The sequence below is a fragment of the Microtus pennsylvanicus genome, chromosome 20, assembly GCF_037038515.1.
Source record: "Microtus pennsylvanicus isolate mMicPen1 chromosome 20, mMicPen1.hap1, whole genome shotgun sequence".
Taxonomy (NCBI): Eukaryota; Metazoa; Chordata; class Mammalia; order Rodentia; family Cricetidae; genus Microtus; species Microtus pennsylvanicus.
The window spans coordinates 9,843,382-9,860,521 of record NC_134598.1 but is presented as its reverse complement, the minus strand read 5'-3'; the positions used below and the strand labels follow the sequence as shown (position 1 = coordinate 9,860,521).

At 46.1% G+C, this 17,140-nt stretch overlaps 2 protein-coding genes across 3 annotated transcripts in view; both read right to left on the bottom strand.

Moving 5' to 3' along the window:
- The window catches only part of LOC142838650 (retinol dehydrogenase 16-like), a 33,878-nt gene extending 16,883 nt beyond the window's left edge, over positions 1–16,995 (bottom strand). Inside the window, exons 1-4 of one of the 2 annotated variants that reach the window (XR_012908606.1) lie at positions 16,541–16,995; positions 14,208–14,466; positions 12,846–13,009; positions 12,074–12,361 (exon numbers count right to left, since the gene is read on the bottom strand). Coding sequence is in view for 1 of the 2 variants with exons in the window: in XM_075954200.1 (XP_075810315.1) it covers positions 12,144–12,361; positions 12,846–13,009; positions 14,208–14,466; positions 16,541–16,853 (954 nt within the window). In the remaining variant the exon portion in view is untranslated. Of the gene's footprint in view, positions 1–11,921; positions 12,362–12,845; positions 13,010–14,207; positions 14,467–16,540 lie in introns of those variants that run through there. The other variant, XM_075954200.1, reaches the window with a different exon arrangement.
- Positions 1,883–6,966, bottom strand: LOC142838649 (retinol dehydrogenase 16-like). Its single transcript, XM_075954199.1, has 4 exons — positions 6,530–6,966; positions 4,165–4,423; positions 2,805–2,968; positions 1,883–2,385 (listed from the first exon to the last, which is right to left on the bottom strand). The coding sequence occupies exons 1-4, from the start codon at positions 6,840–6,842 to the stop codon at positions 2,168–2,170; spliced, it is 954 nt and encodes a 317-aa protein (XP_075810314.1). The 5' UTR covers positions 6,843–6,966; the 3' UTR covers positions 1,883–2,167.
- Positions 16,996–17,140: the final 145 nt, after the last annotated feature.

Genomic DNA, 17,140 nt, shown 5'->3' with positions numbered 1-17,140 from the left:
GTAGGCACCCATGAGCTGCTTAGTTCCTGCTCCCATCTTGGCCATTCCCCGGCTCCTGGCACACCTGGCCAGTATGGACAGCCGCTCCTCAGCCAAGCACGCGTGCTCTGCATTCTGACACGACTCCAGCCATTCTGCTCTGCTCCGTTTAAGCAACAGAGCCCACAAAAGCCAGCAGCTAGCTGCAAGCAGCTGAATGCCCTTCAGTAGCTGGAGCTCCTAATTTGGAATGCTGCCTGCAGCAGATTGGACTGCAGCTTTGCGTTCCTTTCCACGTACTCACAGCCCATGGCTGCCCCCACAGCACTGAGCAGAGTGGCTTCTACGTTCTGCCTGCCTACCACCGACTGGCGGTCCCTCGGCACCTCCTGCACTTGCACGCTGCTCCTTTCTTTTCCCTCTAACCAAAATCTGTTCCGTGTAGTTGCTTCCAGTCCTGCTTAGAATTTACAGGAGGCGCGACTTCGGAACCCAAAGCCAGAGCAGAGGTACAGCAGCCCAGGACCTGCTTTGGCGTTACACCTCCGGCACCTGCTGGCCAAACCCTGTCATTACATTACAAAATCACCCTTCAAACCAGCTATTCATAACTGCCTGCTTAATAAGAGCCTAGGACATCTAGGATCATCTCCCAAGGATTTATCTGAAGTAAATGATTGGATGTCTTTACACTTTACATATATATTAAAGTGTAAAGATATATATATATATGATAGATAGAAAGATAGATGAATAATGTGCTATTTACATTTTGTAAAATTCTGTGCCAATAGTGGATAATATTATTATTCAGAAATTTAAAAAACCTTTTATTTTCTACTATGGATGGAATTTTAGAAGAGATTCGTGATTAGCTTCCTTGCAATCTATAGTCTGTAGGCTAAGAAATGCTATTGTTTTTTTCTAAAATGTGATTTGTGTGTGAAGGTGTTTGTGAATATACACATTTATGTTCACACGTATGTAGAGGGAGCTGTAAATCCAGCAGACTTCATAGTCCCACTTGCCTTCCACTCACAGCGATCCTCCTGCCTCAGCTTTGCAGAATGCTAACATTGCAGGAGTGACCCACCATGCCCTGGTCTTGCTCTCCCTACTGGGAGAACATGGGCTGGTCTGAATGAACTACACAGGAGCATTTGGAGTCTCTGAGCTCCTTCACATCCTGGTCATCCTGTCTCTTCACTGCCCTGATGCTGGAACCAACACTCATTGTGAGTCTGATGAAGAATTGCTTGAAGTATTACATGCTAGACTATTATCATGAGTAATAGTATTTAAATGTATTGGTTGAATATAATATGATATAATATAATCAATGCATGGTGGTATGCACTCTCCAGTACTGGTTAAATGTGAGCAAAACCAAGCAACTGCTGCTCCCTGGAGGTTCTAGCCCGAGACAGCTGCCTTCAGACCTCCTACAGAGCCTAGACAGCCTCTTCCCCTTCGCTGTTATAATAAACAAGCCGAGGCTGCAGCTTACAGTGGAGCAGCTGAGGCTCCATCAGAGCACACACGAGCCACTGATGCCAGCTTTTCAGTCCATGTCTGTGTGTCTGTTCTTTCTTCATTCCCTCGCTGCCCCTCAAAGGTCCCCTGGGTGTCAGACCTAAGAGATGTGCTAAAGCAAGGCTAGAGATTGAGAAGGTCATGATGTACCTGGGGGACATAGTGAGATCCTGTCTCAAAATAGAAAATTAACTAGAGATGTAAATAAGGAGTTTAGCCATAGGGACAGGTGGTAGACTAGAGGACCAAAACTGTGTTCCCAGCTCTACAGTTAGGTAATTCACAAGAGCCTGTAAGTGCAGGCCCAGGGAAATCAATCATCTGGACTCTATGGGTATTCCTACTCACATGCAATATAAACACACATGCAGACAGGCAAGAAATTTTTTAAAATTAAACTGAGTAAAATGGATGATAATGATACAAGAAAGATCACTTTGTGTTTTTACCAAAATTGGAATCATTGCATAGACATAGCAGTTTCTCCTGTGGCTCTATGTTCTCCTTGGTCACACCGAAAGAAGACAAGTCAGGCACCTGTGGATGTTCCTCCCAATGATGAGTTTGTCCCGAGCCTAGCATCTGTCTTCTCCTGAGGATTCTCTCCCTCACACTGCACTCTTATTCCCCCCAACTATAGAATCAGAAGCAGGCTTCACAGAGCTTTGTCAGGCTTCAGAGAGGCCCTGTAGAAGATGGCATCGGCAAGAAAGGTGGGCAGGTAGCTCACAGGGATGAGGAAGAGCTTGGCATCCCAACCAGCTGAGTATCGGGTCCGGGGGTGACGGGAAGTCAGTGCATGCTCCATGCAGTCCGTCACCAAGGAGAGGTCCTCATTGCACTTTTGGTCCAGTGACTTTAGCCTTGTTATATCTGTGCAGAAGGAGAAAGTATTCAGGGGGTGATTACCTCTACCACGGATATTCTCGACCAACATGGAGGAAAGCCTCACTAGAGCCCAATCCTAGCCTGTCACAGGTCTTCAGAAGACACACCCCAGATTCAAGGAGCAACCATGCACATGCTCCACCTGGGTGTCAGCTCATGGAAAGTGCTGTCTAACCCTGCTTCCATTGGTGACTTCACTCTCGGCTGAAGAGGATGAGGGGTTCAGATGGAACAGAGTCCCAAGCTCTAGGTCAAGGAACTCACATCCCGAAAATGTGCCCACCCATGCCATGGGTCTAAATGCTCTTCCTTTGAAGAGAAAGGTCATATGGTTACATCGGGTAAAAATAATATGAGCCTAGGGATTCAGACTAGTTTGACTTAGGCCCTCAAAAATCGCATACGGGATGCCAGAAACTTCTCTCCATACACCTCTTTGACTTCTGAGCTGGCCCGGTCCCACAGCATCTTAGCATTACATAAATGCATGTCACTATTGGAAGCACCAGTCCAGAAGTAGCCAGGCTCTACAATAGCCACCTTCACTCCAAAATAGGAGAGCTCCCTCCTGCAAGACAAACAGACATTAAGGACTTCAGAGGAATTCTGTGAAGTCACTCAGAATCAGAGTACAGTCACATGACAACATGAGCCTGTGGTGAGGAGAGGCCACAGCTTCAGACAGGCGTTGTCTAGCAGATGGGGATGAAACTCATGGTGAGGGCAATGCCTTTGCGCTTTAAATGTCATCCTAAGTATTTGGACCATGAAGCTCACCTGCCTAAAACCAGGCACTCTGTTCTATGACAGCATGTGTGAGCTCTCTCCGTGTAGGGTTGACGAAAAGATCACCATCCTTGCCCAGGTCACCTCCATCTCACCCCTAAGTCTCAGTCTGCCCTCATCGGTCCCAGGATGCTCCCAGGACATCTCCCCCTTGCTTCCCGTAGGGGTCTTCAGAGAGCAAGCCCTTGCCTGCCACTTCCTCCCATCCACAGCCTCCATGTTCCCTGCAGCCATGGACCTACCCCGAATGGCTCCCCTCTTGCCATACCTTTGATGTGCTCTACATAACTGTCTAGCACCCTACCGCTCTCCTCAGGTCTACTTCAGCCCACCTGGTGACCATCCTCCTCCATATCTCACATCCTTTCCCCAAGGAGAATCCACCTACAATCAGGTTCCAGGTTTCCATGTTCAACCTTCACTCTGCTGCTGCCCAGTCCTGCTAGGGGACCCTGACGACAAAGAGATGACAACCATGTCTGACACAGCTGACTGGGCCATGGCCACTCCTAGGGAAGGACCCACATTGTTTGTGTCTCTTCTCTCAGTTGCTGTAGTCTTTAGTTCAGACTCAAAACATTTCTGCTTGCTACATTGTGTTGATTATGGACTGCACAGGGGCCTCCCTCACACCTGTCTGTCGATATGAATGAGGTGTTCAGCCCAACTCAAATATGTGTTTTGCATCATAGAGCTCAAAGGTTGGTATTTTTGACCCCAAACACTTACAGGCCAAATTCTATGTCACTAATGACTCCCGGTGCCCTGCTTCCTCCATGACAGGAAAGATGAATCAGCTCTCAGTCCTGCCCTCTACTAGAGACATGGAAATGTGCTTCTCAATGTCTGATTCATCGAAGATGAGGTGAAAGGACCTCCAAATTCCAGGGTGTCCTCCTTTGTGATGGCATACTAAAGGCCTTGATTAAATAGATCCCCAATAAGCTTCCCTCAGGGACCATCAAACCTGGCAAATACCTGAGGGAGTCCGAGAAGGCCTCCACACCATACTTGGAGATGCTGTAACCACCACCAAAGAAAGATACTCGACCCATGATGCTGGAGACGTTGACCACACGTCCCCTGGCCTTCCTCACTAAGGGCAGCATGCTCAGAGTCACCTCGATCACGCCCAATAGGTTCACATCCAGTATCTTTGCAAAATCCTCTTTGTTCATCCACTCATTGGGCCCCGAGGGGATGGAGATGCCAGCATTGTTGACCAGGCCCCACAGTCCTGGGTACAGTGGGAAGAGAGAGAGTCACAAGCACAGGTACAGTTATGGATGAAATGCACAGTCCACAAGATAAGACAGCTTAGACATGTGTTTCCTGGAGACTAGAACACATGAAGAGCAGCATGGTGTCATCAGGGCTGGGGAACCGTCCCTGAGGCTGTAAGCTCACAGCATGGACACGATCCTCTAGGTCTCCATGACCCAGGTCTCTGCCTGGGAAGCAAAAAGCACTCATTCTCACTTGCTGATTTTAAGATTGGGTGTTAGGATGCGGTGTGCCCATGCTGATCTAGAGAACAGGCAATTGTGATTATGTTTTCCAGATTCTCCCCATCCTTTTAGATATTTTATTCTTTCATTTGTGGTAATGGATGGAATTGGAATTGTCCCTTCTTATAGATTTGGTAGCTTGGTCATTGGGGAAAGCAATTTTGAGAAGGATTAGGAAATGTGGCTTTGCTGGAGGAAGTGTGTCACTGGGGTTTGGATAATGGCTTTGAAAAGAAAAAGCCAGGCCCAGGGTCTCAATCTTCCTGCTGTCCGGATGGATGCATGTAGAACTGATCTGGATGTAGAACCCTCAGCTCATTCTCCTGCACCGTGCCTGCCTGTGTGACACCAGGCTTTCCGACATTCCGATAATGAACTAAACCTCTGAAACTGTAAGCCAGCCCCCATTAAATGCCTTCCTTCATAAGGATTTCCATGGTCATGGGCTTCCTCCACAGACATAGAAAACTAACTACTACGCACTGTGGCCTTATCTTTCAAAGGGCAAGTAGAAGCAGTAATGAGGTAGTATTGGGGAGAGTGGAAACCGAGGAGAATACCAGGAGAAAAGAGAGGACAAATTAATGCCTGGATGAAATTAGAACAAAAACCTAAAGACCTGATTGGAGGATGTTTTGGAAAACAGTGCTGTGTTCAAGGCTCTGATTAAGCTGGGCCTTGCAGGATCCGACATCAATATTGAGCAGTTCTCCTCAGATGCCTGCAGAACCCAGGGACAGGATAAGGGAAGTGACAAGGTTTGCTCATCACCAACAGTACTGAGCCTCCCCACTCAACCACAGAAAATGCTGCCCTTCCTTGCACCTCAGCGCCTCTGGTCTTTGGGTCCTGGATGCTCAAGTAACCAATCAGTAAGGCTTACAACTAATACCACATCTAATCTATCACTATCTGTGCAGGGTGCATTGGAGACTGCTTGACTGAGAATAAGCACGGCATTTGCTGATTAAAAAGAATTGCTCAATGTGTCATATTCCACTTTGGCATCCAGATTTTATCTTCTTTTGTTTTGAGGAGCCATATGGAAATCTACTCCTGTAGAAGCTTCCTAAAATACATGAATATAGGTTATGAATTAAAATGGGTACACCATAGGATGGGGGATGATACCTGACCTAGACATCTTATGCCACTAAATAAAACCTCCAGTGCCAGGAATGGGTTACATCCGGTTGAGTCATTGGTCAAAAGGTCTCCAGGAAGACCAACTCCTGACTCCCATCACAGGCTGTATATGTGTGTGCAAGAGAGAGAGATAGAGATAGAGATAGAGATAGAGATAGAGATAGAGAGAGAGAGAGAGAGAGAGAGAGAGAGAGAGAGAGCGCCCTTCCTAGGTTTTCTTTCCTAAGTCATCCTCCAGTGTGAGTGTGCACATAATCATGACAATGACTTTGGCTTCCCATAAGGAATCCCAGGTGGAAGAGGAGACCAGGTTCCTGTACTGATAGAGGAGATGCAACTGTCACAGGACCAGCCAGCTTCACACAGAGCCAGGGACCAACCCTCCTCTCTCTCACTCTCTCTAATGTGGCACTCAGCAGCCAAGAGTCCAGTCTTCCTCCACACAGTGGCAGAAGAGGGCAGACAGGAGTGAGGGACGTGAGATCACACAGGGCACCAGCTGACCAAGAGTAGAGAGCTTGAAGGACTAGGTATAGGAGTAAGGGGAAGGGCTGATGTGCTGTGGAGGGCCGGAGTCTGCAGCCCCTCAATTCCACCCCCATCCACATCGGGAATCATTGTGGGCAAAGCAAACATTCCCTTCATGCCGCCAACAAACCAGCAGACACAGACAGAGATCTCAACGATACCTCTGTTCCCAACACGCTCCTTCACCCACTGAGTGGCTGCCACAATACTCTCTGTCTTGGTGACGTCAAGGATCACTGTCTCCAGCCTGTCTGATGTCTTGTTCCTCAGCTCCTCGGCTCCCTTCTCCGTCAGACATGCAGCCAGCACCCTCATGCCTCTTCTGTCCAGCAGTCTTGCCAGCAGGTTCCCAAAGCCCGAGTCACAGCCCGTGATGAAGACATGCTTGTCTTGGAGATGGCTCACCACCTGCCTCTCCCTGATCAAGCGCAGGAGGGTCCACAGGCCCACTAGAGCCACCAGGTAGAGCCACATGGCTTTCAAAGGACAGGCACAGACAGTCTGGGACTGAGTGAACCTGGTCTCTATTCCCAAAGGATGAAGTAGGCACAGAGAACTCAGAGACACAGAGAAATGCAGGCTTTAACCAGAAGCACAGACTTTGTTCTTTGTCCACTGTCTGTCTTCAATATTTATTCTTGCCTCACTTCTCTGCTCTTTCACCTGTTTCCTAATCTGACATATAATGGCTTTTCGCATTCTCTTATTTGTTGCCAAAGAAAACACCACTGTCTACTCAGTAACACACCTTCGTTCTCTTACGATCTTTGCTTCTTTTTCATGTGGGAATACACGCATGTTTCCTAACACGAGTGGACCATATTCAGGTCCCTGTCTCACATTGTGTTCTTCATCTTGCACTCCATCTCCACAGACACAGGATTTGGGATCATAATTATGTGCTGTGGCCCATCTTCACTTGGACTCAGGCCACGTTTACAAGGAAATCTGGCTCCAAGGTCAGGGTCCTTCCTCCTCAGACTCCTCAGCCAGAATCTCTCTTCAGGAAACAAAGTTGCTCTCTGATACAAGCCACAATATTATACAGTAATTAATCATCCATCTTTTCATGAATGACTTATCAGAACTAGGGTCCTGGTGAAGACGATTTGGAGCTATTGCTTTGTGAATAAAGTGGCTGTCTTTTGCTGTAGGTTTTCACGGTAGCTGACTCCCCTTCTGTTACATATCATGAATTAATTCTCACAGTTCTGAACTGTTTCCTATGCCTTTGGACTACATGTGAAAATTGGTTTTTACTGTCAGGCCTTTGTTTCTCCCTCCTAGGAAAATGCATAGATCTGCCTTTCTATGATTCTCTTCATCAGCAGGCATTTGGTCAGTGCTTAGGGTTCAGATAAGAGCATTCCATTTAATATATGCACAGATACACAGGATATAGATTTAGTACTTGTTCCCTTTACTGCCCCTGTGTGCTGGTTTGCTTTTGTCCATGTGACACACTGAATAGTCACCTGGAGACAGGGAATCTCACTTGAGGGATGGCCTCCCTCAGACTGCCTGTGAGCATGTCTGTGTGGCACTGTGGGATTGTCTTTGCATTTTCCCCTGCTCATGATACCACCCAGTTGCTGACTCCCTGTTGCTTACAAGATTAAGTACTCTCAGGAACTTCTGAGGTATCATGTCTGCCTGCACACAACCATGCTTGCCACAGTGATAATAAGACTGCACCTCTGCAATGTAAGTGAGTCACCGATTTAAATGATTTCCTTTATTAGTGTTGCCAGAGTCATGGTGTCTCTTCACAGCAATAAAAACTCTAGGACTGAAGTTGGTGCACGCGTCTGGGTATTGCTGTGATAAGCCCATCCATATTTTGGCTTGGAGGAAATAGATTCTGGGGCTGTGGATTAGAAAAGCAGTTGAATGAGATACAGAAGCAAGTCTTTTGATAGTTAAACAGCTAGCCTTTGAGAATGCTGATGCCATACATAAAACTGCTTGAAGGCCTTTTAGAAAGAAAAGTAACATTACTGATTATATTCGGGTTTTTTTTCAGATATTGACCACTTGTATAATCAGGGACTGACCATAGCTGCTGCTTTACAGGGAAACACTGTTAATGATGTTCCCTTCCAACAAAGACATCAAGGCCCAGGAACACTGAGATCTACTGGGTCTCCTGGAACTGCTTTGGGTGTGGTCTCATGGGGCATCACATCAAGCAATGTCCTGATAGGAGAGTAAGCCTGTGGCCAGGGAAGGAACCAGGACTGTACAAGAGATGCAGGAGAGAGAAACATTGAACTAGCAAGCACAGGCCAAAGAGAAATGACCAAGGGAACCTCCTTTTAGGAAATGGACACAAGGGCTAGCCTCATGTCATAGACAACTTTCGGGGTAACCAAGGAACCTGTTCTCCCACAAGAAAACCCATTCAGGAACATTGAAGGGCAGCCCCAGGCAGCACAGGGCTCAATCTCAGCTCTTCCATATACATGGTTCTGACTCCCCAAATGGGATTGCAAGCTCTCCCCACTGGGGTTTATTAGAGGGCACTATGGGGCTACTGTTGGGAAGAAGTAGCATTGCTATGAAAGGGATCCTTGTTGCCCCTGGAGTCATTGACACTGATTACGAAGTAGAAATCAAGGTTAGGACTCATTTTCTGTAGTAAAGACAAGCCAGAGAATCTTTCACAATTAATTTTACTTCCCATTGTGCAAATCAAAAATCAAAGAGAGATAAGAGAGGAGATGTCAGATTGGGTCCATTTGACATCTGTTGTCTACAAGTCAAAGTTCCACAGTAACCAGAACTCACTTTGTTTACAGATGAAAGAATGTTTCCTAGAATTCTTCATACTGGTATGGATATTTCTGTTATACATGTTAGTCAATAGCCTTCAAAATTGCCAAAAACTGGACTATTTCACAGTAACAAGGGATTGGTCAGACTCAAAATCCTGAACAAAGTAGTGATGAGCTTTACTGAAAGGATGGAAAAGGTCATGAAAGAACTTTTCAGTCATACATTGTTCCTCATTTACCTGTAAATTTATGAGGCCGACATATGCCCCAAATGGGGTATATTTAAATTCCTCCAACAGTTATTGCTAATCAAATGTTTCAGCAAGGATTGTTACCAATCAGGGTCTAGGCAAGGAAAATAAGGGAAGAATCAATACTATCATACCTAGCAAAAGGTCTTCCAAGGTAACATTACAATATTTTTAGGAGAGGTCACTGAGAAACCTGCACCCCATGCAGGTTACCCAATTGTCTGGAAAAGTAAGAAGCCTTTATGTGTAATCAGTGGCCTCGAATAGAAGAAAACTTACAAGCTGCCCAACAGCTAGTGCCAGAATAGCTGGATAAATGTCACATTATATCATCAAATCTCCACCCTGGAATTCTCCTATTTTTGTAATTAAAAAGAAGTCAGAAAAGTAGAGATTAATTCAGGACTTAAGAGAGGCTAATGAAACCATGCAGCTGATGTGAGCATTATAACCTGGGTTGCCTTCTCCTATAACTATACCAAAAGACGTCCATAAGATCATTTTAGAGTCAAAAGATTGTTTTCAAGCCATCCCTTTGGCACCACAAGATTGTCAAAGATTTGCATTTAATATTAATAAATAACTTCAGTTAATTTCAAAGAGCCAATAAAAAGATATCAATGGAGTGTCTTACCTCAGGCTCTGGTAAAGAGTGTGTGCTGGAAATAGGTCTCTCAATCTATACAAAATGTTAGAGATCTATTTCCACAGGTTTATATTGTCCATTATATGGGTAATATCTTACTTGCCCATAAAGATGAAGGCGTTTTCCTTGAGATATATGAACTACTAAAACAGAGCATACTGGGTTAATCATTGCTCCAGAGAAAATACAAGAGACTCACCTTTCCAGAATTTAGATGATATGTTAAATTCTAAAGAAAAAAATTAAGCCTCAAAACTAAAAATTAAAAAGGATAGTTTAAAGACTCTAAATGATTTTTAAAAGTTGTTGGAAAACATCCAATAATTGAGACCTTATTTAAAATATCCTATGGGAGGCCTTGATCCACTAAGTAAAATTCTTAAAGGGAACAGTGATCCAAATTCCACTAGACAGCTTACAGAAGCAGCCAAAGAGGCACTCACACAGTTAGAGAATGCCATAAAGAGACAGCAAGTCCATTATATTAATTGTGATCAGCCTTGGCAAGCATTACATTATCTACAAAACTTACTCCTACAGCAGTATTATGGCAAAAATGTCCACTTTTATGGCTGAACCCCAACACATAGCGCCACAACGAGGAGCTGACTGAGGAACCCCAAAAAACCACAGAAGAGTACCAGGTGTACAGAGGGGGCCATGAGGAACCCCAGAGGAAAAATTGCCCCACAGGTGAAGAGGTGAGTAATGAGCACTCAGAAATAAGGAGATATTAAAAAAAAAAGAGAGAAGTGAGGAAGAAAAATTAAGAGTAAATCTGTATATAGTTGAAGATATAAGACAAGGAAATAATATTCAGTTATTGGTACAGTTGCTTGGATGTGTTTTGATAGCTATAAGAGCTAAAGTGGAGCAGAAACAAAGGCAGAGATATTTAGAGTTTGTAAATAGCACATTCCCACCCCTACACTGGCAGCATCCATGCTGCTGCCTTGAGGCGACTCTGGGACTCGGGGAAGCCAAGGGGAGGCCCTACCTTCCCACACAAGTGCAGTGCTGTGGTCACAGAGATGCAGCTTCTATCACTGCTGAACAGGTAGGAAGAGTGAAGAAAATGCAGTGTTTGACCCAACATCTGTCTAGGTTAACACTGAGATTGTCACAGTCCACACACATGCCCTGTAGACCCGCACTGTAGCAGCTGAGTCTGTGCTGTATGCTGGAGCAGGGAAAGGCAGGCAGGAAACAAAGAAACTTAGAGGAATATTTTTACTCCCCACAGTCAGCACGCAGAACAGGTCAAACTAAACTGAATGCTGGGAGAAAGAAGGGTGGAGTCAGAGAGAAGCCATGCGGCCATACACAGATCAACAGAAATACATACCTACAGAGGTGAATCCCACATCAGCTTCTAGCCTGAAACAGCTGCCTTCAGACCTCCTACAGAGATCACAAAGTCTTTTCCCTTAGCTGTTTATAATATACATACTAAGGGTACATGCTGCATGCCACTGGATGCCAGTTTTTCTGTCCATGTGTCTGTATGTCTGTCCTTTCTTTCTTCCCTCACTGATCCTAGTCAGGGCTTCATAGCTAAGCCAGATTGCTGCAGCAAAGCAGAGTCAGAATATCTTTATGTACCAGTGTGGCATAGGAAGAACCTCTCTCAAAATAGATAATTAGCTAAAATCATAAATAAGGAGTTTAATCATAGGGAGAGGTGATAGATTAGAAGACCTAAATGTGTTAAACTCCACAGTTAGTAAATTCACAACAGCCTGTAACTCCATGTTCAGTAAAATTAATAATCTGGACTCTTTGGGTATTCCTACACATATGCAATATAGACACACATGAAGACAGACAAATAAAAAAATTTAAATTAAAATAAGTAAAATGAATGACCCGAGTACATGGAAGATCACTTTCTTATTTTTACCAAGATCGGAATCATTGTTTAAACAAAGAAGTTTTTTCTGGGGCTCTATGTTCTCCCTTGTCATACCAAAGGAATAAAAGTCAGGCACCTATGAATCTCCCTCCCAATGACAATTTTGTCCAGAGCATACATCTGCCTTCTCCTGAGGATTCTCGCCCTCACACTGCACTCCAAAACTACCAACTACGTGAACAGATGCAGGCTTCACAGAGCTTTTTCAGGCTTCGTGGAGGTCCAGAATAAGATGACATCTGCAAGACAGGTGGGCAGGTAGCTCACAGGGATGAAGAAGAGCTTGGCATCCCAACCAGCTGAATATCGGGTCCGGGGGTGACGGGAAGTCAGCGCATGCTCCATGCAGTCCGTCACCAAGGAGAGGTCCTTGTTGCACAGTTTGTCCAATAACTTTAGCCCTGTCAGATCTATGCAAAAGGAGAAAGGATTCAGGGGGTGATTAACTCTGACACTCCTGCTCTAGACCAACATGGAGGAAAGCCTCACTAGAACCCAAGCCGCCCACATCTGAAGCCATGCCCAAGCCTAGCCTGTCCCAGGTCATCAGGAGGACACAGCCCAACTTCAAGGAGGAACCGCACACATGCTCCACCTGGGTCTCTGTTCAGAGAACTCTCTCGTCTCTGCAAGAGTGGAAGCTCATGGAAAGTCACTGTTTCGTGACTCCAGCTTCACTTTCATGTCATAATAATAAGGGATTTAAATGAAACAACACCTTACATTCTAGAAGCCAGGATCTCTTTATGTGGAGAAATACCCTTCCTGTACCAAGGACACAGAGGCTAATCATGCTCATTATAAGAAGAAAAACCTTAGGGAGACAGCTGTCAACACCACCAGGAGACTTAGAATAGTAGACTTGTTTTCTTTGGACCCCCAAAACCCACTCACAGGATGACAAAAACTTCTCATCATAGATCTCTTTGACTTCTGAGCTTGCCCGGTCCCACAGCATCTGGGAGATTGACGAATGCCTCTCACTACTGGAAATAGCAGTCTGGAAGAAGCCAGGTTCTATGATAGCCACCTTCACTCCAAAATAGGAGAGCTCCCTCCTGCAAGACAGACAGACATTAAGGACTTCAGAGGACTTTCTGTGAGGTCACTCAGAATCAGAGTACAGTCACATGACAACGTGAGCCTGTAGTGAGGAGAGGCCATAAGCTTCAGACTGGTGTTGTGTAGCATATGGAAATGGAACTCATGGTGAGGGCAATGCCTTTGTGCTTTAAATGTCATCCTAAGTATTTGGAGTATGACGCTCACCTGCCTAAAACCAGGCACTCTGTTCTATGACAGCATGTGTGAGCTCTCTCTGTGTAGGGTTGACGAAAAGATCACCATCCTTGCCCAGGTCACCTCCATCTCACCCCTAAGTCTCAGTCTGCCCTCATCGGTCCCAGGACGCTCCCAGGACATCTCCCCCTTGCTTCCCGTAGGGGTCTTCAGAGAGCAAGCCCTTGCCTGCCACTTCCTCCCATCCACAGCCTCCATGTTCCCTGCAGCCATGGACCTACCCCGAATGGCTCCCCTCTTGCCATACCTTTGATGTGCTCTACATAACTGTCTAGCACCCTACGGCTCTCCTCAGGTCTACTTCAGACCACCTGGTGACCATCCTCCTCCATATCTCACATCCTTTCCCCAAGGAGAATCCACCTACAATCAGGTTCCAGGTTTCCATGTTCAACCTTCACTCTGCTGCTGCCCAGTCCTGCTAGGGGACCCTGACGACAAAGAGATGACAACCATGTCTGACACAGCTGACTGGGCCATGGCCACTCCTAGGGAAGGACCCACATTGTTTGTATCTCCTCTCTCAGTTGCTGTAGTCTTTAGTTCAGGCTCAAAACATTTCTGCTTGCTACATTGTGTTGATTATGGACTGCACAGGGGCCTCCCTCACACCTGTCTGTCGATATGAATGAGATGTTCAGCCCAACTCAAATATGTGTTTTGCATCATAGAGCTCAAAGGTTGGTATTTTTGACCCCAAACACTTACAGGCCAAATTCTATGTCACTAATGACTCCCGGTGCCCTGCTTCCTCCATGACAGGAAAGATGAATCAGCTCTCAGTCCTGCCCTCTACTAGAGACACGGAAATGTGCTTCTCAATGTCTGATTCATCGAAGATGAGGTGAAAGGACCTCCAAATTCCAGGGTGTCCTCCTTTGTGATGGCATACTAAAGGCCTTGATTAAATAGATCCCCAATAAGCTTCCCTCAGGGACCATCAAACCTGGCAAATACCTGAGGGAGTCCGAGAAGGCCTCCACACCGTACTTGGAGATGCAGTAACCACCACCAGAGAAAGACACTCGACCCATGATGCTGGAGACGTTGACCACACGTCCCCTGGCCTTCCTCACTAAGGACAGCATACTCAGAGTCACCTCGATCAAGCCCAACAGGTTCACATTCAGTATCGTTGCAAAATCCTCTTTGTTCAGCCACTCATTGAGACCCGAGGGGATGGAGATGCCAGCATTGTTGACCAGGCCCCACAGTCCTGGGTACAGTGGGAAGAGAGAGAGTCACAAGCACAGGTACAGTTATGGATGAAATGCACAGTCCACAAGATAAGACAGCTTAGACATGTGTTTCCTGGAGACTAGAACACATGAAGAGCAGCATGGTGTCATCAGGGCTGGGGAACCGTCCCTGAGGCTGTAAGCTCACAGCATGGACACGATCCTCTAGGTCTCCATGACCCAGGTCTCTGCCTGGGAAGCAAAAAGCACTCATTCTCACTTGCTGATTTTAAGATTGGGTGTTAGGATGCGGTGTGCCCATGCTGATCTAGAGAACAGGCAATTGTGATTATGTTTTCCAGATTCTCCCCATCCTTTTAGATATTTTATTCTTTCATTTGTGGTAATGGATGGAATTGGAATTGTCCCTTCTTATAGATTTGGTAGCTTGGTCATTGGGGAAAGCAATTTTGAGAAGGATTAGGAAATGTGGCTTTGCTGGAGGAAGTGTGTCACTGGGGTTTGGATAATGGCTTTGAAAAGAAAAAGCCAGGCCCAGGGTCTCAATCTTCCTGCTGTCCGGATGGATGCATGTAGAACTGATCTGGATGTAGAACCCTCAGCTCATTCTCCTGCACCGTGCCTGCCTGTGTGACACCAGGCTTTCCGACATTCCGATAATGAACTAAACCTCTGAAACTGTAAGCCAGCCCCCATTAAATGCCTTCCTTCATAAGGATTTCCATGGTCATGGGCTTCCTCCACAGACATAGAAAACTAACTACTACGCACTGTGGCCTTATCTTTCAAAGGGCAAGTAGAAGCAGTAATGAGGTAGTATTGGGGAGAGTGGAAACCGAGGAGAATACCAGGAGAAAAGAGAGGACAAATTAATGCCTGGATGAAATTAGAACAAAACCCTAAGGACCTGATTGGAGGATGTTTTGGAAAACAGTGCTGTGTTCAAGGCTCTGATTAAGCTGGGCCTTGCAGGATCCGACATCAATATTGAGCAGTTCTCCTCAGATGCCTGCAGAACCCAGGGACAGGATAAGGGAAGTGACAAGGTTTGCTGATCACCAACAGCACTGAGCCTCCCCACTCAACCACAGAAAATGGTGCCCTTCCTTGCACCTCAGCGCCTCTGGTCTTTGGATCCTGGATGCTCAAGTAACCAATCAGTAAGGCTTACAACTAATACCACATCTAATCTATCACTATCTGTGCAGGGTGCATTGGAGACTGCTTGACTGAGAATAAGCACAGCATTTGCTGATTAAAAAGAATTGCTCAATGTGTCATATTCCACTTTGGCATCCAGATTTTATCTTCTTTTGTTTTGAGGAGCCATATGGAAATCTACTCCTGTAGAAGCTTCCTAAAATACATGAATATAGGTTATGAATTTAAATGGGTACACCATAGGATGGGGGGATGATACCTGATCTAGACATCTTATGCCACTTAATCAAACCTCCAGTGCCAGGATTGGGTTACATCGGTTGAGTCATTGGTCAAAAGGTCTCCAGGAAGACCAATTCCTGACTCCCATCACAGGCTGTATATGTGTGTGCATGAGAGAGAGAGAGAGAGAGAGAGAGAGAGAGAGAGAGAGAGAGAGAGAGAGAGAGCCCTTCTAGGTTTTCTTTCCTAAGTCATTCTCCAGTGTGAGTGTGCACTTAATCATGACAATGACTTTGGCTTCCCATAAGGAATCCCAGGTGGAAGAGGAGACCAGGTTCCTGTACTGATAGAGGAGATGCAACTGTCACAGGACCAGCCAGCTTCACATAGAGCCAGGGACCAGCCCTCCTCTCTCTCACTCTCTCTAATGTGGCACTCAGCAGCCAAGAGTCCAGTCTTCCTCCACACAGTGGCAGAAGAGGACAGACAGGAGTGAGGGACGTGAGATCACACAGGGCACCAGCTGACCAAGAGTAGAGAGCTTGAAGGACTGGGTGTAGGAGTAAGGGGAAGAGCTGACGTGCTGGGGAGGGCCGGAGTCTGCAGCCCCCTCAATTCCACCCACATTGGGAATCTATGTGGGCAAAGCAGACATTCCCTTTATGCCGCCAACAAACCAGCAGACACAGACAGAGATCTCAATGATACCTCTGTTCCCAACACGCTCCTTCACCCACTGAGTGGCTGCCACAATACTCTCTGTCTTGGTGACGTCAAGGATCACTGTCTCCAGCCTGTCTGATGTCTTGTTCCTCAGCTCCTCGGCTCCCTTCTCCGTCAGACATGCAGCCAGCACCCTCATGCCTCTTCTGTCCAGCTGTCTTGCCAGCAGGTTCCCAAAGCCCGAGTCACAGCCCGTGATGAAGACATGCTTGTCTTGGAGATGGCTCACCACCTGCCTCTCCCTGATCAAGCGCAGGAGGGTCCACAGGCCCACTAGAGCCACCAGGTAGAGCCACATGGCTTTCAAAGGACAGGCACAGACAGTCTGGGACTGAGTGAACCTGGTCTCTATTCCCAAAGGATGAAGTAGGCACAGAGAACTCAGAGACACAGAGAAATGCAGGCTTTAACCAGAAGTACAGACTTTGTTCTTTGTCCACTGTCTGTCTTCAATATTTATTCTTGCCTCACTTCTCTGCTCTTTCACCTGTTTCCTAATCTGACATATAATGGCTTTTCGCATTCTCTTATTTGTTGCCAAAGAAAACACCACTGTCTACTCAGTAACACACCTTCGTTCTCTTA